The 21202-nt window shown below is 48.8% G+C and overlaps 10 protein-coding genes across 10 annotated transcripts; 4 read left to right on the top strand and 6 right to left on the bottom strand.

Moving 5' to 3' along the window:
• Positions 1-299: 299 nt before the first annotated feature.
• Positions 300-3123, top strand: B0J16DRAFT_332233 (uncharacterized protein). Its single transcript, XM_046126689.1, has 5 exons — positions 300-1543; positions 1644-1958; positions 2008-2517; positions 2576-2589; positions 2888-3123. The coding sequence occupies exons 1-5, from the start codon at positions 762-764 to the stop codon at positions 3025-3027; spliced, it is 1761 nt and encodes a 586-aa protein (XP_045985961.1). The 5' UTR covers positions 300-761; the 3' UTR covers positions 3028-3123.
• On the bottom strand, positions 3124-5961 carry B0J16DRAFT_281548 (ABC transporter transmembrane region 2-domain-containing protein). Its single transcript, XM_046123946.1, has 4 exons — positions 5102-5961; positions 4834-5049; positions 4111-4784; positions 3124-4054 (listed from the first exon to the last, which is right to left on the bottom strand). The coding sequence occupies exons 1-4, from the start codon at positions 5612-5614 to the stop codon at positions 3328-3330; spliced, it is 2130 nt and encodes a 709-aa protein (XP_045985960.1). The 5' UTR covers positions 5615-5961; the 3' UTR covers positions 3124-3327.
• Positions 5962-6250: 289 nt separating this feature from the next.
• On the top strand, positions 6251-6557 carry B0J16DRAFT_379942 (uncharacterized protein; the record flags this gene model as incomplete). The annotated part of the gene is made up of 2 exons (XM_046131039.1): positions 6251-6445; positions 6495-6557. The coding sequence occupies 2 exons, from the start codon at positions 6251-6253 to the stop codon at positions 6555-6557; spliced, it is 258 nt and encodes an 85-aa protein (XP_045985959.1).
• Positions 6558-7417: 860 nt separating this feature from the next.
• On the bottom strand, positions 7418-7718 carry B0J16DRAFT_379941 (uncharacterized protein; the record flags this gene model as incomplete). Its single annotated transcript, XM_046131038.1, has 2 exons — positions 7418-7554; positions 7619-7718. 2 exons carry the CDS (start codon positions 7716-7718, stop codon positions 7418-7420), a joined length of 237 nt encoding a protein of 78 aa, XP_045985958.1.
• Positions 7719-10685: 2967 nt separating this feature from the next.
• B0J16DRAFT_379940 (uncharacterized protein) lies at positions 10686-14481 on the bottom strand (the record flags this gene model as incomplete). The annotated part of the gene is made up of 4 exons (XM_046131037.1): positions 10686-11867; positions 12210-13821; positions 13872-14356; positions 14410-14481. 4 exons carry the CDS (start codon positions 14479-14481, stop codon positions 10686-10688), a joined length of 3351 nt encoding a protein of 1116 aa, XP_045985957.1.
• A 393-nt stretch (positions 14482-14874) lies between these two features.
• On the top strand, positions 14875-15550 carry B0J16DRAFT_53197 (uncharacterized protein). Its single transcript, XM_046134011.1, has 3 exons — positions 14875-15188; positions 15243-15313; positions 15365-15550. Exons 1-3 carry the CDS (start codon positions 14945-14947, stop codon positions 15476-15478), a joined length of 429 nt encoding a protein of 142 aa, XP_045985956.1. The 5' UTR covers positions 14875-14944; the 3' UTR covers positions 15479-15550.
• Positions 15172-16348, bottom strand: B0J16DRAFT_281538 (AP complex, mu/sigma subunit). Its single transcript, XM_046123945.1, has 2 exons — positions 16177-16348; positions 15172-16123 (listed from the first exon to the last, which is right to left on the bottom strand). Exons 1-2 carry the CDS (start codon positions 16243-16245, stop codon positions 15623-15625), a joined length of 570 nt encoding a protein of 189 aa, XP_045985955.1. The 5' UTR covers positions 16246-16348; the 3' UTR covers positions 15172-15622.
• Positions 16349-16511: 163 nt separating this feature from the next.
• Positions 16512-17511, top strand: B0J16DRAFT_299312 (uncharacterized protein). The gene is made up of 2 exons (XM_046124531.1): positions 16512-17012; positions 17065-17511. The coding sequence occupies exons 1-2, from the start codon at positions 16650-16652 to the stop codon at positions 17317-17319; spliced, it is 618 nt and encodes a 205-aa protein (XP_045985954.1). The 5' UTR covers positions 16512-16649; the 3' UTR covers positions 17320-17511.
• On the bottom strand, positions 17512-18266 carry B0J16DRAFT_368330 (uncharacterized protein). The gene is made up of 2 exons (XM_046130207.1): positions 17902-18266; positions 17512-17846 (listed from the first exon to the last, which is right to left on the bottom strand). The coding sequence occupies exons 1-2, from the start codon at positions 18192-18194 to the stop codon at positions 17753-17755; spliced, it is 387 nt and encodes a 128-aa protein (XP_045985953.1). The 5' UTR covers positions 18195-18266; the 3' UTR covers positions 17512-17752.
• Positions 18267-18361: 95 nt separating this feature from the next.
• B0J16DRAFT_53175 (uncharacterized protein) lies at positions 18362-20823 on the bottom strand. The gene is made up of 5 exons (XM_046134010.1): positions 20572-20823; positions 20438-20515; positions 19904-20386; positions 19135-19847; positions 18362-19083 (listed from the first exon to the last, which is right to left on the bottom strand). The coding sequence occupies exons 1-5, from the start codon at positions 20619-20621 to the stop codon at positions 18713-18715; spliced, it is 1695 nt and encodes a 564-aa protein (XP_045985952.1). The 5' UTR covers positions 20622-20823; the 3' UTR covers positions 18362-18712.
• Positions 20824-21202: the final 379 nt, after the last annotated feature.

Raw genomic sequence — 21202 nt, 5'->3', positions numbered from 1 at the left:
CAACCTATTTGTGCTGCTAGGTAGCAGAAACGCGATCCTTGAGGTTCTAATCAAACAGAGACGATTGTTTAAGATCCAAGCTATGTCTCTAAGTCTCAATCGGTTAAATTATTCCGTCTTTTAGACGATCAGATTTCTAACTCCCTGATGCTGTTTAAGTTGACTTTAGTTAAAAGTGCCCCATGGGGTGTGCTGATCAACATGATCCTTGAGAGGCGGGGGCGGGGCACTACCAAAGACCAGGAGGAGTAGGACTGGGACTTAGACTGGACAGGCCCCCCTTGAATACACTCTAATCGGGCGAGCAGCTCAGCATGTGCCTATGATAGCCAATGTCAGCTCATACAATTGCCAGAATGCCTTCGATTCAGCCCAGTCGGGTGCAGGAACCTAAGCCCTGTGTATAGCTTTACGCCTTGTTCGATATGCTACCTACAGTACGGACAAGATTGGTACTTGGAGGGACTGCATGAAAGCGCCTTGCAAGTGACAAACATGGAAGACGGGCAAGAAGCAGTACCTCAGGCAACAGGGCCACTTCCATTCTGACATTCACTCGAGAACTTCAATCCCCGATACCTACCTTAGTAGTTTATTCGACTGGCCGTTTGTTGTAACGTGCTAAAAAGTCAATGGCAATTACAGCGTTTGTTTAATTTACTTCTAAACACAAACACGGCCGGTGCAACCGTCGGGTCACTGCCTTGCAGCTGCAACTTCCCTTAATCTCCCCTGGAAACGGCTCTTTCCCTGCCAGTTCCATGGCGATGCTGCGTGGTATTAAGAAGAAAGTATCTACCCTTTGGCAGAAGAGGAAGACGTCGAGAAGAACCTCAATTCCACCTTCTTCCTCACACTCTTCAAGCACCAGCCTCGCTGAATCTGAGACTGAGACGTCCGTTGTCCCTAACTCTACTCCTGATGACAGCACTGTCTCAGAGAATCCTCCTCTGCCGCCCAGGCCTATACCTTCGATCATCTCGGCGGACCTTGAACATGAGCAACGACCGCTACAGCAATCCCCGCCCTCTCGTCCTTCTACTGTCTCGGCCCTCTCAGATGACCAGCACGATCGCCCTGTAGTCCAGGAGACAGCGAACGACCCCCCTACACCAGAACAAGACCCCTATATGATAAAATACGTCCCCTATACGGACGTCAATCCTCTCAAGAACAATATGTTTGCTCGAACAGCAGGCATCTATGGACGGGTCAACCCCGATATCATGGGAGGATTTGGAAACGATGATGACTCTATCTGGCTCGTGGACGACGAGGAAGAGGAAGGATCGAACCAGGACCAGAATGTCAGCCGATCTCGTCTCGAATCTCCAGCAGATTCTACGTCTCGGTTGGCCCTCCTTGGACAACGATATGAACGAGCGGCCCATTCAGCAACTCGCTTGCAACAGGCAAGCGCTGCTGCTGCTGCTGCCCCTTCTGCCGAGCCAGCTTTCCGTTATCAAAGGCCTGCGTTCTTAGATAATGACGATGACTTGACCTCCGGTTCACTCGTTGGAACTGAGGAAGCTGGTGAATTCCGGTATGTCTATTACCTCCTATCAGCATTCGCCGTGGCCATCATTGTTCTCAAATGTGCAGCGGCATTTCACGAATATTCGCTAAGCATTTACATCGCATAGTTTTGGGCAACGATATCAACGAGCGGCTGACTCAACGGACTTAATTGTTACACATCAGCGCACCCCAAGAAGCTCTATTTCGGGCGCCCTTGAATGTGTAGTATGTGCAGATACCAAGCTTCTGGATGCTTTCCCTCGTTTATCAATAACTGCAACATGCACACACCCTCCCAGCACATGCCTCGACTGCATTCAGTTGTCAATCGAGTCGGATCTAAGCAGCAAACTTTGGACCGAGATTAGATGTCCGGAATGTACTGAGCTACTAGAATATGCTGACATTCAACGATATGCCAACGAGCAAACCTTCTCAAAGTAAGTGGATATCATGAACATAGGCGAGTTGAGGACTGACAAGACTTAGATATGAAACAATTGCATTGCGAGCAGCCATGTCTGAGGCCGATAACTTCGTCTGGTGTACTTCTGGGTGTGGTTCGGGGCAGATCCATGAGTCTGGAACAGCTCAACCCATTGTCACATGCCTCCATTGCAATCATCGTTCTTGTTTCCACCACAATGTTGCCTGGCACGAGAATCTATCCTGTGAAGAGTACGATCAGCTCTTGGCTGATCCAGAGAACTTCCGTTCCCGTCTTGAACTGGAGAATGAAAGGTGGTCAGAGGAACAACAGGCTCAGCTAGAGGCGGATAGAGCTATGGCTCAAAACCTGCTGGCTGAAGATCAAGCTGTGATGAGACAACGAGAAGAGCGGGCTCATCGGGAGAGAGAACAGGCTCAAAAGGCGGCACAGCTCGCCCGTCAAATTGCAGCCAGAAGAAAGAAAGAAGAAGCTAAGAGCAGCGCAACTGTTAGCCGCACCACTAAGCCCTGCGCTGGATGCGGATGGGCAATCGAGAAGAACAGAGGCTGGTAAGAATCGAACTCCTATACATACCTATTTGTGAGAGTTTTGCTAACATCACAATAGCTCACACATGACTTGTAAGTTAAACTATCCATTTCCTTCCCATTGCTATACCTTTGTCCACCCGCTCCCCAAATTATCGGCCCCATCACCCACGGTGCGTCCGCACAAGAAATCTAGAATTACCACTCGCTGAGGATACTAATATCTGTATCTCTAGGCATCAAATGCCGTTACGAGTTTTGTTGGGCTTGCAACCAGCCGTATACTCGGGGCCACAACAATTATTGCCGAGGCGGGCGCGACTAAGCCGTGAAACCACGACTCGGGACAGAAGAAAGCATCCGACTCAGTACTGACTCGTATGGATCATAGGTATCCGGTGCAAGCACGAGTTTTGCTTTGAGTGTGGCGCGAGCCACCGAGATATTTTGCGCAGCGACAACAGTGTACACAAGAAGACATGCCCCTATCATCCCAACAATCTTCCTACCATAGATGGGGCAAGGAGGTGATATTTCAAGGGTATGGCGTGGAAAGATGTGGGAGTTTGGATGATACTATTGTGACCTGGGATTGAGTAAGGGTATGACAATTTCTAATATCAGAGTGACCAGTAGATAGCTCAATTTCTATGATACCATTTGTGTCGGGATTATATCGCTCAAAGATCTAAATGATATGTAATGCATTGCTTTGTCAAGATTGAGTTGTACGCCAGTATCTAGAATAACGATAAAAACACAGCTCCTTTAATGTACCCCTGGGTATTCAATAAGACTCTAATTCCAACATCCTCGACCGAAATAGAATCTCTAGGCAGCTGTCAATTCAGCAATGCGACGCTCCAACTCTGGAACCTGGCGCAACCGGACCTCGAGCTCCTCCTTCTCATCCTCAAGTTTGAGACGTTTGTCGGCATCAAGCTTGGTAAAGACGTAGTTGCCCTGACCGTCAAACTGAAGAATGTGGGAATGGTACTTCCATAGACTTCGGCGATGGCTGACGGTCATAAGAGTGACACCTAGCGACTTTGCTGTATCGTACATCGCCTTCTCTGTTTCCAATGTAACACTGCTGGTACACTCATCGAGAATAGCGTACTTAGGCTTGTGGTAAAACAGGCGTGCCATGGCGACGCGCTGCTGAAGTCCACCGGAAAGAACGTCGCGCCATTCAGCCTCGGCGTCCCATCCTTCTTCGTATAACTCGGGGAGGTGTTCGAGACCCAAAATCTTGAGGTACTCGAGGAGATCAGCATCGGTAACACCGCGAGCGCGCATCTGGCGAAGAGAGTCTGGGTAGATTATTTGCTGGCGCAGAGAACCTCTTGATAGATAGGGACGCTGAGGGATGTAGAAAATGGCGTGGAAGGGAGGCTTATGAACAGTGCCTCCGTAAACAGGCCAGAGACCGCCGAGAATGCGGAAAAGGGATGACTTGCCGCAGCCGTTGGGGCCAACAACAAGTAAGTGATCGCCATGCTTGAGAGTAAAGGACAGCGCCTTGATCAGTACGTCTCCATTGGGGGAGATGATAGGCCTGTTGGGATGGCGTGGTTAGCTCCAATTTCATAGGTAAGATGTTTCTGAACTTACACATCAATAAATGTGATATCGTTGCTCTCATGTACTGTTCCACGACCCTTGAGCACGGCCTCATTACCTTCTACTCCTGAAGAAGACACGAGCTTCTTCTCAAAGTGACCTGCTTGAACGTCGTTCATCACGTCCAGAAGCGTGGCAACTCGCGACGTGTAACCTGCCAACTCCATCACCTCCCTGTAAGAGAACATGATGCGCCCGAAAGCGTCGGAAGCAGAAAGAAGCATTCGTCTGTTTGTAACAAATGCCTCTGTTCGATCGCCCATGTTCATTGCGATGTGGCCTGGCATCTTGATGAAGACTGGGACACTGCAAAGCATCAGACCAAGAGCACCCCAGAAGTACTTGATGACAAAATCCTCCATGAATCCATGGTAGAATCGTCGTCGAAGGATGTAGTTGACGTGTTTGATAAGAGTAAAGTAACCCTTGTCTAATGTGTCCTTTTCAGCGTTGTGACCACCGTACAAAGCCACTTCTTCGCTATAATCGATGAGACGCGAGTGTTGGAAACGGAACTCGCCCTCTAGTCTTGCTTCATCTGCAACATATTTTCCAAACGGCGGGGTCAATGCCCTCATCACGTTGGCTGATAGTTGTACCAAAAGCGACATGAAGACGACACCTTCGCCACCAACGCTCTTTGATAGCGACCAGGTATATATGGTCTGCAAAGAGTCAGTAAAACGTATATAAGACGCGGCTTAGTGAGCTTACCATATCAAGTAGAGGTTTGGCTAAGTTACTGTATAGTTCAGCCAAACTGTTAGAAAACTTTGACACATCAACCGCAATCAACTGGTCTGGGTTCTTTATTCGGTCATCCAAAGCTGAGATACCATAGAATGTTAAGTTAGATAGATACTTGTCGTGTATATGTTGTGTAAGCCGTGATCGATACTTCAGCGATAGTTCGGCTTGGTGATATGATAGCTGCATGCATCGTTAGCAAAGCAATAAAACAGTATGTCGTAGTTATACTGACCATAGAGTTGGTAAAGGTCGCGGGGACCGCAATTAACATCCACCATACTATGCGCTTCAAAAACTCTTTACCGTTACCCTTCACCAAAGCCTTGACTATAGCGCCATCCATCTCAGCGACGCGCACGCTGATAAGCGTTCTGAGAACCAAGAAGAAACTGTGGCTCATCAATAACCTCGACTCTTTGCTGCGCCATCCTGGAACAACGATCTTGAGTAGTTTCAAAAGTGACCGGAAGAATTCGCGATTCAGCTCGACCTTCTTTCTTGGTGTTTCCTCACTTCCACTAGAGGTGGTCCCGCGACGAGCAGCGCGCTGAACAGCTTCACGCGCCGATGCCGCCTTTTGCTCGGAAATGGCAAGTCGGATTCGGTTGACGAGAGCGACGAACAACGTGATCCATACGGCGCGCGATATACGTGTGCGATTAGAGACGTAGAGGCTGGTAAGATGAGATACGATGCCCCGGAGGGAGCGGTCGCTTGGTAAAGCGAGTTTGGATTGCGATGCCATAGTTGGCGCGCGGGGAGCCTCGAGACTCTATGTTCAAACTAGAGCGGTGTTGGTTTTACGGAGGCGTTGCTTAGATGAGACCTGGTAACGGCCCACGGTTGCGCAGACGTTGGAATTGAGGGTGAGCCGAGGCGTATCGACGTCACGTCACAGATCTGTCAAAGACACTGAAGCGCATGGGGAAATCGCAAAGACAAGAAGTTGAAGTAAAAGGAAAGCGCTCATCAAAGCAAATATTTCGCAGGTTACTGTTAAAAGAGAAATGGAAGGAGTTGAGAGATGTTGGAAGGTGTAAGATTCATACGCTACATGGTCAAGAACGTCTTGTGAGCTCCATCATCAAATGCAGTTTCCCCATACAGAAAGCTTCCTCGGCCGATGAATCTGGGGCAAGTGCAAGCCTCCCCACACTTTCCCATAGCACTCGGCATGTGATTGACATTTGACTCACCAGCCACAAGTAAGTGCACCGCCACATTTTGAGATGCATGCGCCACTTTTCGTGGGGAAGATGTGGATTTTTGGGCGCATTCGCGGGGCAACTTTTTATTTTATGAGTCTTTGGAGAAATTCAGCGTCAACTTACAACTTTTCTCACCAAATTACCTACACGTGATACCCAAACAAATCGAAAAAATGTCTGACGACGGTATTTCCATCTACGATGAGGTCGAGATCGAGGACATGACCTTTGACGAGGCCATGGGAGTTTACCAGTTCCCTTGCCCTTGTGGCGACAAGTTTCAGATTACCCTTGAAGACTTGCTCGAGGAGCAGGACATCGCCGTTTGCCCTAGCTGCAGTCTTATGATCCGGGTCATCTTTGACTTGGTATGCATTATGCGCCATGTGTTATATTTCTCAGCTAACGATTTCTCAGGACGATCTACCCAAGCCTCCTCCTACAGGAGCCTCGGGCGGCCAGGTCCCTATCACTGCCTGAGTCAACCGAATCTTACGATAGAAACAATACAAATTGCGACCACCATGTGAAAGCAACCGAACCGGCAAATCTATGCCGCGCCGCGACTACGACATTCGTATCAGAACCTCAAGTCACTTGGTGAAACCTGATATGGGGCGATACAGCAGATATACCGGAATGTTCGTTTTCGCAGCGCCCTTGATCCGACCACAAGCAAAGGAGTACTTCCGTTGCTTCCGTTCAGTAACGGGAAGCCTCAAGCGATACCCCGGTTCACATATGTTGTATCGGTTTTGTGTAGCCACGATAATCAGTCGACTTGCAAGGGTGACAGGACGGGAAGGATGTTAAGTTTGTCCCAGCCAAGAAAGACAAGAACAGTTTCTTTTTTGGTCTGCTGGGATAAGAGACCGGGCTAGAATCGACTCACAACCTTCAAACAACGATTTCGCTCGCACGTTTTAGTCTCAAGATATCTAACGACAACACTGCGTAGGGGCTCAGTCTTCAGTGAGCACAACATCACGGAACACAAATTTCCGGTCAGGTCTCACTCCACAGCCCTGCAAGTTCAAGGTTGTAGCCAAGCTTTCAGAGATAAGCAAGGGTCCGGAGGCTCAAGTAGGACTGGTGGTACAACATGGCAAAACACGAGAAAAGGCATCACAAAGAACTGATTAGATGGTGGTATGCGATTAGTATTAATATAGCTGAAGCGATCGCGCTCCATTGATCTATTCTATTCTAGACGGGACAATCGAGATCCCGATCTATCTCCATCGAAAGTTAAACGCGCACCAGCACGATTCCTCCAGAACCCTGCAAGGGTATTACAGGATCCTCATAGCCACCAACTCTGAAGTCTGAGTGAAAGACATTTACAGAGCAAGGGCAACAGCGAGGGCACCAGCGAGACCGCTGAGGCCGAGGACAGCAGCGCCGTTGGCGGGGGTCTCAGAGCCGGAACCAGAGCCGGAACCAGCACCACCGTGGCCGGGCTTAGTACCGTTGGTAGCTGGAGATGTTAGTTGTGATGTTCGTCGAGATCAAGTTATCGTGAGATAGAAGGGTTGACTAACGGGCACCGGGAGTAGCGATGGGAGTAGCAACAGGGGCCACAGGGGTCTGGGCAGCGGTCGCAACAGCGACGAAAGCGAGGACGGCAGCGGAGGCGTGCATTTTGAAGGTTGGTTTGGTTTGTTGGGTTTTGTTGGTAGAGAAGAGTCGAAAGAGAATTAGATCGGAGTTGTTTAAACGAGTGTTGGTTTAGCGATTGTTGTTTGGATGATAAGAATGAGAAAAGGACAGGATGAGCAGGAGAGCTTCGACTCCTATATACCCTTTGAGGTCGCAAGGATTGTCAGTGAATTTGTCTATTAATGTCGATGTATCAGTACGTACAGTACAGAGACAAGAACAAGGAGACACGACAGCAGCCCCCAGCCATGCTCCATGCCCCAGGGGGCGGTTGCATCATCCCAACCCGTCTGCTAATGCCTCCATATCATTATCCACATCTATATTGTCTTGCGTTGCACGGAACGACTCCACTACTGGGATAAGTCGATAATATGACCCAATACAAAGCCAGGGCCTCAACGAGGAAGTTGATCCGGTGCGTCAGTTACAGAAGTTTGAGGTATCCACTCTAACCTCTTTTTTTAAACTTGAACTGTGTTATTGATTTGAAAAACAAGGCATGGTAGAGTTCAGAGTGTCAACGCAATCTACAGTGCAGTAACTGAGTCAAGCAACTCGGCAGATACTGATGAGGGATATGGATAGGGATAGGGATAGACATGTAGGTTGACGCGGCTATGTCTACGAATATTGAATAATCGCTCAGAGGCGTCAACGGGAGAAAACAAAACAGTTGAGACCAGCCATTTTCATGTAATGTAGTGATAATAGTGCATATCCTAACTGCTGGTGTTGGTAGATGAACCAATCGATCGACGTTTATCTGCCGCCATATGCAGGAGAACAAAAGCTTGACCTGAGCTGGTCTGACCTGACATGGCTTAACTTTTTGATGGGTGCACACCACCACGGGATGGTCTAGGTCTATCTTTAGTGCTAACCGTGCTGCAGGACGCTACAGTACACTATCAGCTACGATACAGCCTACCAGTTGACCATCAACAGACAAGGGCTTCACTTCAGTATTGAAGATCATCCATCTGTTGATTGTCTGTTTCACTGGCAACTAAGCACAGTTGCGTCATAAGTAAACCAAGTTTTGGAAATGCCTCTATATTCAATTCCACTTGCACTGTATCGTTGTCGATCTTTTGGAGAGTCTAGTGGTTGGATGTTTAGTTTGTTTGGGGATAGTGGAGGCGGATTGCGCAAGCACTTAGACCAAGGCAAAAGACTCTCCCATTCAGGTTCCCAACCTTTGAGTTTCTAAAAAAGGATGATAGATAGCAGCAGCATTAAGTTACAGTTTATTAATTACTGGAGAAACTGCGGTAAACGGTAAAACCTGGAATAATTAAGAGGCCTGCAACTGTTAACTGCGCAAGTAGCGGCAGGCATCCTCATTGGACGCCCTGACCCAGGATCTCTGTTTTGCGGCTCGGGCTAATAAAGTGCAGATCTGTGTTGGAATTTTTTTGTGGTTCTGACGCGCAAGCAAAATAAAACAACCCTGACCAGGCTGTGACCATGGCATTCACATTCAAATTCAAGGGGAAAGGAGAGAATGATCGTCTCCGCCACATCACTACTAGCTAATTATGTACAGTACTGTACATCAGCCTTAACTAACTCAGGAGTCTGATATATCATTTTTAGAGTCGGTCACCAAAAGAAAAAAAGGTTCATCATGTCCTTGGACTTGGAGTCTTGGATTGGACCCTTGTCACCTGCAATAGTTTAGCTTAACTCACCTGGTTATAGTGGTTCCACGGGCCTGATCCCTTAACCCCGGTTCCCGTCCGTCCTCTACCGTTCCTTTACTCTAATACCTACCGCACCTGGAAGAACGCGCAATACATGACATCCATTTCATGATTGAATCCATGAAAGTAAAAAGTACCTCATGGGGATAGAGATACAGACACTGTAAACAAGCCCCCTTGACTTTTCTCTCCTCGCTTCTCCTCCCTCTCCTATTTACCGACCCAGATAACTCCATATTTTCGCATGATCAAGCTTTCGGGTCCCCCTTTTGCTTATTACAGTTGTCTATTGCCCCAGACATTTTTATTTTATCGCCAGGGGCCTGTTACAGACATCCGATGATTTTGATTTCACATGCAGACGGAAATATTCAATATCTAAATTAAAATTCAATTCAATGCCCCATCCCTTGTCCTATCGGAGAAATAGATGCAAACTAGAATGAACTCCTTATTTAGATGAACTTAATAAAATTCATTCCATACCATGAAACAAACCAATCTATCAAAGGACGTTGACTCGCCCCCCGGGCTTCGTCTCCTTTCGCCTCGCTAATGCTAATTCCCTTCCCATCCCTGCCCGGCTCCCTCAACCTTGTAAACCAAATCGATCCTTGGTCCCGTAGAGTTCTGGAATTTTGTAGTAGAACTTGGCAATCGATGATTATAGGGAAGCAAGAAGGCTATCGGCAACCTGACGCTTGGCAATCAATGAATCATGTGCTGTTAGTTATCATGATCACTATTAGTTGCTATTTCTATCTTGTCGTTATTGACGGTGGCTAAGTGGTCCTGTGGTCATGAACGGAGTGACAAAGCACAGTCAGCTCAGCTCATATGCACATGCACACGTACATAGCCTACAGAATGGGTCAAGTTGAGCAGACAGCTCATAGTCTAGTGAGTAGCTGAGGTAGCCTGGGCCTCAGCCTACATACACACACAGTTGGGGCTCATCCGCTCATCTTAGATCGAGGAATGCGCCCACTTCAACTTCAAATCAACGGCCATGACAATCACAAACTGGGCATAACAAGAAACAAGCCTTCTCTAGTGGTATATCTGATCGGCAAGTCTTCCATTTTTAACTCAAACAAAGATCTCTCGGCCCACATATACACATATCCTACGCAGGAACGCGCAACCTTCTCCGTCGGTCTGAGTACGTCCCTACGTACTTTGTCTAGTAAACATCAAATCATAATGACAGGGAACCTCTTTTTTCTTTTCCTAATACCCATAATCAAGCCTCGACATTCTCAAAATGGAAGGTTGGTTGACCAGGGACAGCGTGCTCTGCAGCAGGGACTGTAATGTCAACCTCCTTGTTCTCGGTCAGGAGAACGCCCTTCTGGCTTCCCTGCTCCACAGAGATCACGTCACACACGACGAGACCTGAAGTTCGCTTCAGTCCAGGAATCATTTGCAGAAGAGTCTCCTTCTCATCGAATGCAAGCTTCTGTTCCAGCACAGCGCTTGCTGGCTCGCCAGCCTGGAGTCGTCTCTTGAGGTTCTGCACAAATGGCATAGCCTTCTTCATCTCTCCCATCTTGCCAATCTTGCCGTTAAGCTCCTTGTCGTTGACCGACTTGGTCTCAGTGTTCCACATCTCCTTGAGAAGGTCAATGTACTTGGCCTGCCAAGCAGGGAACTTGTCGGCGACAAAGATTGTCAGCTTCTTGGGCTTCTTGGGGTCGAAGGATGTCTCCTTGCCCTTAGCCTTCTTCTTCAACTGAATACCCTCAGCAGAGTTAACGTTGGAAGCAGTGTTTCGGACGTAATCGCGCTTCGCCGACAGAGAAGCATCAACCTCCTTGATCTCGGGGAATCGAGCGTTGTGGACAGTACCCTCCTTCTTCAGCACCTCGAGCCAGATATATTCGGACCAGTGAGGAGCAACGACAGCCAGCAACAGAGTCTGCACCTCAATGTATCGGAGAACAACATCCTTGTGCATCTTGATGTTGGCAGCTGCGCAAGCCTCACGGTAAAAGTCACGAGCACTTGTGAGCTCGTACAGACCAGCCTTCAGGGCCAGCTTGTAGTTGGTGTTGGCGTACTGCTCAACGGCTTCCTTGGTGACGGCATTCAAGTCGTTCATGAAGAGGGCATCTTGGAACGAGTTGAATTCGCCAGTTCGAAGCTGATCCTGTTCCCGAACCATCTCCTCGCACCACTCCTTCAGGGTGAAAAGTCGCAGAATGTTGGTATCAGCAACATCCTCCTCGAAGTTGGCGTCGTTCACACCATCACCTGCGTCAGCAAGGGCGATACGGGAAGCGTCCGCTCCGTACTTCTGGGTAAGGTCTCGGAGAGTCATGAAGTTACCGGTACTCTTGCTCATCTTCTCACCGTTGAGCATCAGATGACCGTTGGCACGGACACCTTGAGGCCAGTATTCCTGAGGGAACATAGCCAAATGAACCTATCGAACGATCAGTAAATGAGATGCACTTGTGAAGATCAATCGGTTTTCGCAAGTGGGTTGTAACTGCTGTAAAAGGAAAGGTGGATCGTTATCACTATCGTGAATAGCTTCATCTGAGCTATCCATCCAAGCGTCCCAATACACATCACCTCGAAACAGGTCTCAAGCATCGTAGAGAGGCCGTATGTAAGTGATTTCAGGCGCGCAAGATGCAAAAAAAGACAGCAATTTCAGAAGATTGTTATAGAATTCGAAGAACATAAAGAATGACAGAGACAATCGAAAAAAGGCAAGGAAAAACAAAATGACGACGAAAATGAAAGGGTTAGGTTTACGTACATATAGGAAGAAGGTCAAATGATTGGGGATGAGATCCTTGCCGGAGACACGGACGTCGAGGGGATAGAAGTACTCGAACTCGCGACGCATGCTCTCGAGGCTCTCCTTGGGAATCTTGCTGTTCAGAACCTCATCGGTCAACTCTCGGCGACAGAAAACATAGTCCCAGACTTCATCAGTCATAGCCTCAGGTCCAATGTTTGCCAATCCCTTTGTCTTTCCGAAGATGTCGTTGTGGAGGTAGTGGGCGATGGTGTAGTAGGCCATGTAGATAGTTGAGTCGCTCAGACTCTCGACCAAGAATGAGGGATCCCAAGGCAGCTTTGAACCAAGACCGAAGCTTCGAGCGCAAGCCCACTGGTTCAGCCAGTTCAGGACTCCCTCGAATTGGTTCTTGGTCTCTGATGTGTAAGTGTTCAAGCCCTTGTCGACCCAGCCGAGGGCAGTCTGCTTCCATGACTCCTCACCGTAGTCGAGGTACCACTGGTCCATGAGAGAGACAATACAATCGTCGCCAGATCGGCTGGTGACCTTTCGCTCAGGTTCGGAGTAGGCAAAGGCCTGTCCGGCATCGATCATCTGTTGTCGAACCTTGGGCTTGGCGACCTCAACCTTCTCACCCTTGAACTCGCCGACCTTGAGAATACCTTGGTAGAAACCCTCCTTGTAAGCCAGCTCCTTGGCCTCCTCGAGCTGCTTTGTGTCCTTGGGGGAAGCGATCTTGAGCTTCTTGACAAGGAAAGGAGCGCAAAGGTCACCATAGCTGGGTGTCTCGATGATGGGGAAAATCTCAAGCTCAGCCCACTCCTTTGTGATGCCGTAGTAGTCGGCCTTCTTGGCGAGGTCGGTGACGGTAGCGTAGTCATCGGGACTGTCAGAAGGAACAGAGGTGACCACACCAGTACCCTTGGTGGGAAGGACAGTATCCATGGGCAAGATGCGGACTCCCTCCTTGTGAAGGGACAGAGGGGCGTCGACCAGGGAACCAACCAGTTCTGATCCAACAACTTCGGCAACCTTCTCGATAACACCCTCCTTAGCAAAGATACCCTGGTAGGCCATGTTTCGGGCAGCGCGCTCAGTCATGACGAAGTAGTCGGTCTCGTTGGCTTTGAAGAGGCCATAGGTGATCTTGGGTCCGACAAAACAGCAAGTTTGGCCGTACATCGTCTCGGGTCGTAGCGTAGCAGGAACGCAGTACACCTTAGCATCCTCGGGCAGCTTACCCTTGAGAGTCTCAGCAGCCTTGGGAGCCCACTCGAGGACCTTGAGCTTCAGAGCAGTGTACTCTTGAGGGCCAGCACCCTCACCATCAGATCGGTCGTGGTCCATGCAGGGTTGGCCGTCCTTGATAGAGTAGATAGTGTATCGCTTTCCGAACTTGATCTTGTTCAGCTCCTTGAGACGGTTCATCTGCCATCGAACAAAAGCATCGTAGTAGGGGTTGGCATCGGTGGTGACAAAAGATCGGCGCCAGTCGATACGGCATCCAAAGTTGGTGAGATCTTCCCTGCACAGGGGAGGGAAGTGCTCAAGCCAGTGATGAGGGTCGGCAAACTTGTGGATCTCCTCGGTGGGAATGTTGATAGCTTGCATGATTTGGAATTGGTACCTTTTGAAGCTGTCAGTATAGTGATAATGGTCTGTAAGAAAGGAACACACTTCATCTTGACGGTCTTTGCCGCAGCCTTTCCCTTGGTCGCCTTGAACTTGGTAGGATCCTCCTTGGTCTGCTGGACCTTAGGAGCCTCCTCAACAACGGCCTCCTCCTCCTCCTTGTAACCAGAAAAGTCTTGACCGAACATCTTGACCTCGTTGACGAGCTTGTCGGCACAAGCCTTGATAGGCATACCAGTACAGTGGAAACCCATGGGGAACAGAGCTCGCTTACCCTGCATGCGGGCAACACCAGCAGCGAACTCGACCTTGCTGACGGAGAAAGAGTGACCAGCGTGCAGAGTTCCGTTCATGTAAGGGTAGGCCATACATCCGAAGAACTTGGGCTGTTGCTCACGGAGCTCGGCGGCGGAAACGGAATGGAGGGGCACCTCGCTGGTGCTGGGGGAGTCGGCTTCGAAGACATGTTGTTCCTCCCAGATCTTTTGGTACTTCTTCTCAATGGCAATGAGGTTATCTCGCTTCTCAGTCTAGAGACAGTTAGGGTGGTCACCTCGTGAAAACTGCAGTAAATTGGACTTACACCCTTGAGTTCCTTGGTCTTAGAGATGTGGAGAGACTCCATGGCCTTGGGAACGGCGTCGGTGGAAGCCATGGTCACGAATGGAAGACCTATAAAAACAAGAAGTAATTCTATGTTAGCTTGTGTCCTTCAAGGTAAACAAAGCAGTTTGAGGACAATATGGGACCACATACCCTGAAATTTCGCTGGAAATTTTTGAGTCACACCGTTGTAAGGAATTGAAATCGGGCTTGACAAGAAGGAGGGGTGAAAATCGCGGGGCAGTCGTGGTGCGTCAAGTGGCTCTAGGGTGAAAGAAACACACGACACGGACTTATACCGAAATAAGGCCTGTGTTTTCTTTCTCCTTCCAGAGTCCTTAGCGGCATGCGAGTCCCTTAGCGTGGTTCCTGCAAACCTAGGTGGGAACTGTGGCTGAAATGTGGCCGTGCTGTGGCGCTCCTATTGGAGATTCTCCAACTGCGACGCCATCATACGAAGCTCGATATTGGACTTCAAGTCATTCAATTACCAAAATCACGACAATTTGGTCACGATGTTCTCGACGCTGGTCCGACGTATGGCTTCATCGTCAAAGGACAGCCTTCTCAAGAAGGCTCCTTTGACGGTAGCTACCAACCCTTATAAGGCACGAAAGGTGTGGCCTCCCAATTTCAAGCAGCTCACCGTCCAACAACAACTACGATTCGAGAAGAAGTATAAGCGTCGCATCGTTCTGGCGAGTCAAGCACCTCGCTGGGTTAAGGCTGTCAAAACTGCCCAGCTGTTGACGATTATTGGTACATAAAATAATTCTTGAAGCTATCCTACTCTATCACTAACCCAGCTCCTAGCTGCCCTAGTCTGGCTCTTCTTCTACTCCGAGTTCGAATGGTGGGGTCAGAAGTACAAGCCTTCTGAAGAGGTTCGTATATGTCGTCGCATCAGAGTGAATTCACTGCTAACTCAATGCAAGATCCGAAAGAAGACGCAATACCTCTTTGGTACCGTCGACCCAGAGAAGCGATACGAACGACGAGCGGATGCGCCACCTTTTCATCCCCCGAAAGACGAGCCCGAGTCGAAATAGTGTATTCTATATGTGTAGTATTCAAGTCTCGGAGTTTGGCGTTACTCTCGTGAAGGCATAATATGTACGAATACCTCTGCGCGCAGATACGTCTTGTACTCTGCTATGGCATGCCTTTATTTCACCTCATTCATTTCATGATGATCATCGTCCTGTCCAAGCAAAGTTGGCGCCCATGCCAAGTCCACTTCCTAGACCAGTAGGCCCTCTGCCCTCGTTGACAGGTCTCTTTGCAACCGTTCCTTGCGCCTTGACTCCTGAGACAATGCGATCCAGATTTGTCTCTATCACAACACCTCCTATTATCATTTCCGATAGCGTAGAATGTAGAGTTTCGAAGTTGAAAATCAAGTCCAGCTCACAGACGTTCTCAAAGAGTTTGTCAAGAGCCTCCACGTAGACTTGAATAAGATCGATCAGTGCGAGGGGTGATTCGGTCGAGGTGGAGATAACGATGAAGTAAAGAGTCGCATAGTTGCGGTATGTTACGAGGGTAGGGACATCGTTCTGCTCTTCCGAGGAGGTGTGAGAAGTACCAGACGCGGCGAGCATAGGCGGAAGAGGTAGGAAGTTGCATGATCCGGCCGGTCGATTCGAGACAAGGGTAAAGATTTCGGATATGAGGCGCTGCTGTATGCTCGTTTCCTACAAGGGCGCATGATGAGTTTAGAACAGCATGAGGGAAGAGTATGACAAACCAGTTGAGTATAGAACTTGGTCAGACGGGGCTGACCTTGGCCATTAAAGACCAGAAATGCGTTGATCATGATTGAGGACCAAGGCTTTTCATGCCTCCAGAAGAGCAGTGGTGAATGAGGTGCGGTACGGTGGTAATTGTACGGCACCTTAGGTGGAAGCGGTCGATGGTGGGGCTTGTTTGGGCGGACGACGGCGCGGAGCTGATGACGGGATGCGGAAGCTGTCTTGCAGTACGTACCTTCTTCAGCTCAAATCGAAGCATGATTGGCCGCTTGCAGCTGCACCTCATGCTGAATCGCGGGGAGCTCCAGTGCATGGGATTCAATCTTTCATCATCAACCCTCTGAATAAGAGCGATTGAACGAAATCATAACAGCAAATTGGATTCTGATCTTCATCGGCGACTCTCTCATCGATCTTTATTTCGTACTACACAAACGATACTTTACGATCTCGTCTATCGCATATCAAAATGTCCCGACAAATCGCATCTCAAGCTTCTCGCATGGCTTCGCGAGCCATTCGCTCTCAAGCGCCCGTCTGTCGCTCCGGCTTCCGTGTCGCATCCACGGCCTATGCTTCGCGCCTCGCCATCTACCCAACGCTCTTGCAAAGCAACTTCTCGACTACAGTATCTCACAAGAAGGGCATCATGCCTGATACCGAGAACCCCGCTAAGCCATTGAACGAAGCCGAACAAGTTCAGCCCACTGCTGCTGTTGCCGAGATCACCGAGCAAGAGTATCACGAGATTGCCGACCAATACCTTGACAATGTTGTTGGCAGATTTGAGGAGCTTCAGGACCAGCGTGAAGATATCGACGTCGAATTCTCGGTACGTAAAGCTTAAAGATCTTCCTTGGCATTTGCTAATATTCCACACACAGGCTGGAGTCCTCACCATCAGCTGGCCTGACAAGGGCACATATGTCATCAACAAGCAGCCTCCCAACAAGCAGATCTGGTTGTCATCTCCCCTCTCAGGCCCTAAGCGGTACGACTGGTGCCTCCTTGGCGAGGGTCAGAACCAGAAGGAGGGCACTGCTATGGGCGACTGGATTTACAACAGAGATGGTTCCAGCCTTAACCAGGTCTTCCTCGAGGAGCTCGGTGTCGATATTGTTGTTCCAGGCGAGGAGTAGAGCTTCCTCCTGAACGTCGATAAGAAACCCATCAAGCTTGATTGAAGGCGAAAATGACTGAAGGCAAGGGTACGGCATCATATTTATCAAGGCGTTGAAAGGCATCGGTTAGCCTAGTAAGAATTGCGTTTACGTCCAGTGTATTATACATGTATTATCGAGATATGGAAATTTATCTATGGGACTGAGAACGCCCATATCATAGTGTATTCAAATCATATCCGTAAAATCAGCTGTCTAAACATGCGACATAAACTCTTGTAACGCTCTTTCCTCCATGTGCCTATGATACAATAGTTTACAGTTCTGGGTGTTTTGCTCTCACTCGTTCAACGACCATGTTCCTCGATCTCAATGATCAAATGTGCGGCTCAATTAACCACACATGAATGAAAGCTCTTCCTCCGTTCGGTCCAGCGAATATATGAAGAGCTCAACGCAACAACGTTCCCATGCTCTTGTTAAGCATAGCAACCGTCATATCGTAGTGATTGTACGCCGTAAGATGCGCCACCTTCGTTTCATAGCTTCATCCACTCCATCAGCACATTTCACTCCCAAGACTTAGCTGTGTCAACTCACTTTACATATTTCAACGGATCAAATGCCGAGTAATCCTTCTTCCGATACCTCATCTGATGAACCCGCAGTAAGTTTTTCAGAATCCTGTGCTCCATTCCTCTCTCCTTGGCCGCAGCCTCTAAGAACCAGAGGGTTCGCTTGATGCCTCTCTCATCGTAGGTGGCACCGGGTTCCCGGAAGGCTCTTCTGAGCTGACCGCGTGCCACGAAACGAGCGGGGGTTGAATACTGTACTCCTTTTAGGAGGGTTCGGTAGAGGTGTCGGTATGCATGTATTATTTGAGGGCTCGCCATAGTGATAGAATGTGACTGGAAGTGATTGAATATTGGTGATTCGCAATGAGTGAGAAGTTGCAAAGTGCACAGACCCACTATTACTGTATGAATAATTAGACTTCAACTTGGTGATGGAAACCCAGTATAGCACAATTGAATGATAAGTACACAAATCAAGTACTAATAGTCACAGTTATATAGAAATTGTACCACTGTAAGCTGAATTCGATCCGCTCTCATTATATGTGGTATATAGGCCATGGCATCAGCCGTCTAACTCCATGAGGATTCGGTCTAGAGATATATCGATCCAGAAATCTCTCAAAAGAAACGCAGTAATCCTCTTCTAAAACTTAAAATATCACCTTCATTCGTAAATGCCTCCTTTGCTCGAACGTAATCAGCCAATTCTTTCCCATCAAGTGACTCCGTCTTCAAGGCGTTGTTCCAACATCTTTATCCAGATGATAATACACTCAATGCCTGCGCCATCTATATGCAGATAATCGTCTATCAACTAACTTCAAAGTACCTCATTATCGATCGCTGCGTCGGGCTTCTTCTTGTTGGCCAAGGGGAGCATAGCGGCCTTGTGCGCTGCTACCGCTATCGGATCTGTTTCGGCCAACAACTCTTGATAGCCACCCACCAACGCCTCGCTCATCACCACCGCTTTGCATCTGGGATTTGGCGTCGTCGTCGATAGGAGGTTCGAGATCAAGGCCTGGAATAGCAGATGAAGGTCCGATAAGTCCACGGGATGATCCAACGGGAGATCCACCCCTTATCAATGAACCAGTTTCAGTGCCGTGCAAGGAGGGAGTACCAGCGACAGTGCTCGCGTCTCCAAAGAGCGAATCCATATCCTCCAGGCGAACACCACAAGTCTCTGGATAAATGAAATAGACTTAAGATATGTCAGTGATGCCATCAGCTTATGTTAGACAAGACAACTTACCAATGATTACACTGGCCACACAGAAGAAGGCGTGAACCAGATACATGCGCCACTTGATCGATTCCTGTAGAATTGGAGTCATCTCACCCACCAACCAGTTGGCAGCCCAGTTTGTTGCTGTTGACAAACTAGCACCCTTTGATCGAATGCTGAGAGGGAGAATCTCAGGTGGGTACAACCAGGGAATGGGACCCCATGAGTAGCCAAAAGCAGCGTTGTAGATCATGACAAACAAAACGACCAGTCGGGGCGTCCACTTAATGTCAAGGAATAGGAAGTAGGAGATTAGCGACAGTGAGATGGCCATGGCTGTTGCGCCGGAAAGAAGAATCTTGCGTCGTCCCCAACGATCAACCAGGTACCACGGTGGAATTGTCGACATAAGATATGTGAGACTGTTGAATCCAGTCATGAGAACGGCATCGTGTCCAACCCAGCCGGCAGACTCAAAAACATATGGTGCGTAGTAAGAGATGACGTTGATACCGTTGAGTTGGGCGAGCGCCTGGGCGGACATGGCGATGAAGACTCGGGTCTTGTATCGACGGAACATTTCCTTGTATGTTCGCTCGCCTTCCTGTCGCTGAAGAAGGACGTTCATCTTGATCTCGCGGTATTCGTCTCGAGCCTTGGGGTCGTGAATGTCGCCGCCACCGTACAAATTAGCAATAACAACCATACCCTCTTCGTCATGATCGTTGTCCAAAAGCCATCTACAAAAGTCAGTAACTTTTTTCCAGCTGTGATATAAAAAATAAGATTCACATACCGAGGAGATTCAACAATGACAAGACTGCCTAGGCCAAGGAGAGCGCCCATGACACACTGCAATCCGAGAGGAACGCGCCAGGAGTAGTCATTCTCGATAAAACCACAGCCGTAATCAACCCAAACAGATGTAGCGTAACCGACAATGTTTCCTGTGAACTCAATGCAGGCCAACTTTCCTCGGTTATGAGGCGGCGAGATCTCAGACTGGTAAACGGGTACGATAGTTGAGAGCGCACCGACACCGAAACCAGCAACGAAACGACCGGCCATCATCATAGGCATAGAAGTAGCCAGTGTCTGGAGTGCACCTCCGATAAAGAATACGCATGAACCGTAGAAAATGGTCCGTCGTCGTCCAATGATATCTCCAATACGACCGACCATCAATGAAGTGATGAATGCGCCAATCTCCAAAATAGCTACCATAGTACCAACGTAGGCTTTTGAAGGGTGACCGAAGTAATCCATAAAGTATGGGCCGCTGAAAAAGAGTAAGTAACGATAGAAAGGTTATTTCAGTAATAGAACCTACGTGATAATGCCTGACATGACACCCTGATCATATCCAAAAAGGAAAACACCTAGCGATACAAAGATACTGGTGAAATAGCTACATGATGTTAGCACGCGACCGAGCCAGATGTTTTCAAGTTCAATTATTCTTACATCAGGGCCTTGCCAGTGAGGCCATGAATTGATCCTGTACGTCCCGCCATGATGGTACCGAGTAGGCGTTCAACACGGGATGGGCCTGGAGGGTCAAAGTTAGGGACCTCGATAGCCTCCTTATTGATAAGGGCAGATCGGGACCGAGAAGGACGGTGGTGAGAATTTGAGTCTTGAATTCGAACTCTCTTTTGATTGCCGTGCTTCTTGGGGTGTCGACGGTGAACGTTTGCTAGAAGCTCGTCCTCTATATCGGAACCAAGCTGTAGACGAACAGGGTCGTGCTCGTCGAGCTGCTCGCCGAGATCACCGGTGTCGGTCCAGGACGACTCGGAGCCAGAATAAGACGAGCGACGTTTAGATTTGGCCGCGTCGCGATGGCGTTGGCGGTCGGTGTCGTCGCTATCTTCGCTATCGTCGTAGTCACGATCGTGGTCGTTGCGGGCCGCGAGCAATGACGTCGCTTGGGAGTCCGGGTCTTGGTGTTGTGGGTTATCAGGACGTAGGGTCCGCAGTGGGATATTTGAGGGAAGACGTGAAGACCTTGAGGGAGGAATTTTGGGAAGATGGGGCTGTTAAGCAGCAGCGCCCTTCTGCAAAAAGACTGGAGGTAAAAGGTACGGAAAGAGAA

The sequence above is a fragment of the Fusarium flagelliforme genome (genome assembly GCF_020744385.1).
Source record: "Fusarium flagelliforme strain FIESC 12 MPI-CAGE-AA-0113 chromosome Unknown B0J16scaffold_2, whole genome shotgun sequence".
Taxonomy (NCBI): Eukaryota; Fungi; Ascomycota; class Sordariomycetes; order Hypocreales; family Nectriaceae; genus Fusarium; species Fusarium flagelliforme.
The sequence above is the reverse complement of the archived record's forward strand: the minus strand, read 5'-3'. Positions and strand labels throughout refer to the sequence as shown.

Excerpts from the sequence above, each read along its gene's own strand:
- B0J16DRAFT_53175 (XM_046134010.1), bottom strand. The coding sequence starts at position 20,621 with ATGGCGGGACGTACAGGATCAATTCATGGCCTCACTGGCAAGGCCCTG. Across the intron at positions 19,848-19,903 it reads GTCATTGTTGAATCTCCTCG|ATGGCTTTTGGACAACGATC; the intron begins GTATGTGAATCT and ends TGACTTTTGTAG. Across the intron at positions 19,084-19,134 it reads TGTGGCCAGTGTAATCATTG|TCTATTTCATTTATCCAGAG; the intron begins GTAAGTTGTCTT and ends ACATATCTTAAG.
- B0J16DRAFT_53197 (XM_046134011.1), top strand. The coding sequence starts at position 14,945 with ATGTTCTCGACGCTGGTCCGACGTATGGCTTCATCGTCAAAGGACAGC. Across the intron at positions 15,189-15,242 it reads CCAGCTGTTGACGATTATTG|CTGCCCTAGTCTGGCTCTTC; the intron begins GTACATAAAATA and ends CCCAGCTCCTAG. Across the intron at positions 15,314-15,364 it reads AGTACAAGCCTTCTGAAGAG|ATCCGAAAGAAGACGCAATA; the intron begins GTTCGTATATGT and ends ACTCAATGCAAG.
- B0J16DRAFT_281548 (XM_046123946.1), bottom strand. The coding sequence starts at position 5,614 with ATGGCATCGCAATCCAAACTCGCTTTACCAAGCGACCGCTCCCTCCGG. Across the intron at positions 5,050-5,101 it reads CGACCTTTACCAACTCTATG|CTATCATATCACCAAGCCGA; the intron begins GTCAGTATAACT and ends CGATGCATGCAG. Across the intron at positions 4,055-4,110 it reads GATATCACATTTATTGATGT|GCCTATCATCTCCCCCAATG; the intron begins GTAAGTTCAGAA and ends CCATCCCAACAG.
- B0J16DRAFT_299312 (XM_046124531.1), top strand. The coding sequence starts at position 16,650 with ATGTCCCGACAAATCGCATCTCAAGCTTCTCGCATGGCTTCGCGAGCC. Across the intron at positions 17,013-17,064 it reads ATATCGACGTCGAATTCTCG|GCTGGAGTCCTCACCATCAG; the intron begins GTACGTAAAGCT and ends TTCCACACACAG.
- B0J16DRAFT_368330 (XM_046130207.1), bottom strand. The coding sequence starts at position 18,194 with ATGGCGAGCCCTCAAATAATACATGCATACCGACACCTCTACCGAACC. Across the intron at positions 17,847-17,901 it reads GATCCGTTGAAATATGTAAA|CTATGAAACGAAGGTGGCGC; the intron begins GTGAGTTGACAC and ends GAGTGGATGAAG.
- B0J16DRAFT_281538 (XM_046123945.1), bottom strand. The coding sequence starts at position 16,245 with ATGATCAACGCATTTCTGGTCTTTAATGGCCAAGGTCAGCCCCGTCTG. Across the intron at positions 16,124-16,176 it reads CCAAGTTCTATACTCAACTG|GAAACGAGCATACAGCAGCG; the intron begins GTTTGTCATACT and ends GCGCCCTTGTAG.
- B0J16DRAFT_332233 (XM_046126689.1), top strand. The coding sequence starts at position 762 with ATGGCGATGCTGCGTGGTATTAAGAAGAAAGTATCTACCCTTTGGCAG. Across the intron at positions 1,544-1,643 it reads GAGGAAGCTGGTGAATTCCG|TTTTGGGCAACGATATCAAC; the intron begins GTATGTCTATTA and ends TACATCGCATAG. Across the intron at positions 1,959-2,007 it reads AACGAGCAAACCTTCTCAAA|ATATGAAACAATTGCATTGC; the intron begins GTAAGTGGATAT and ends GACAAGACTTAG.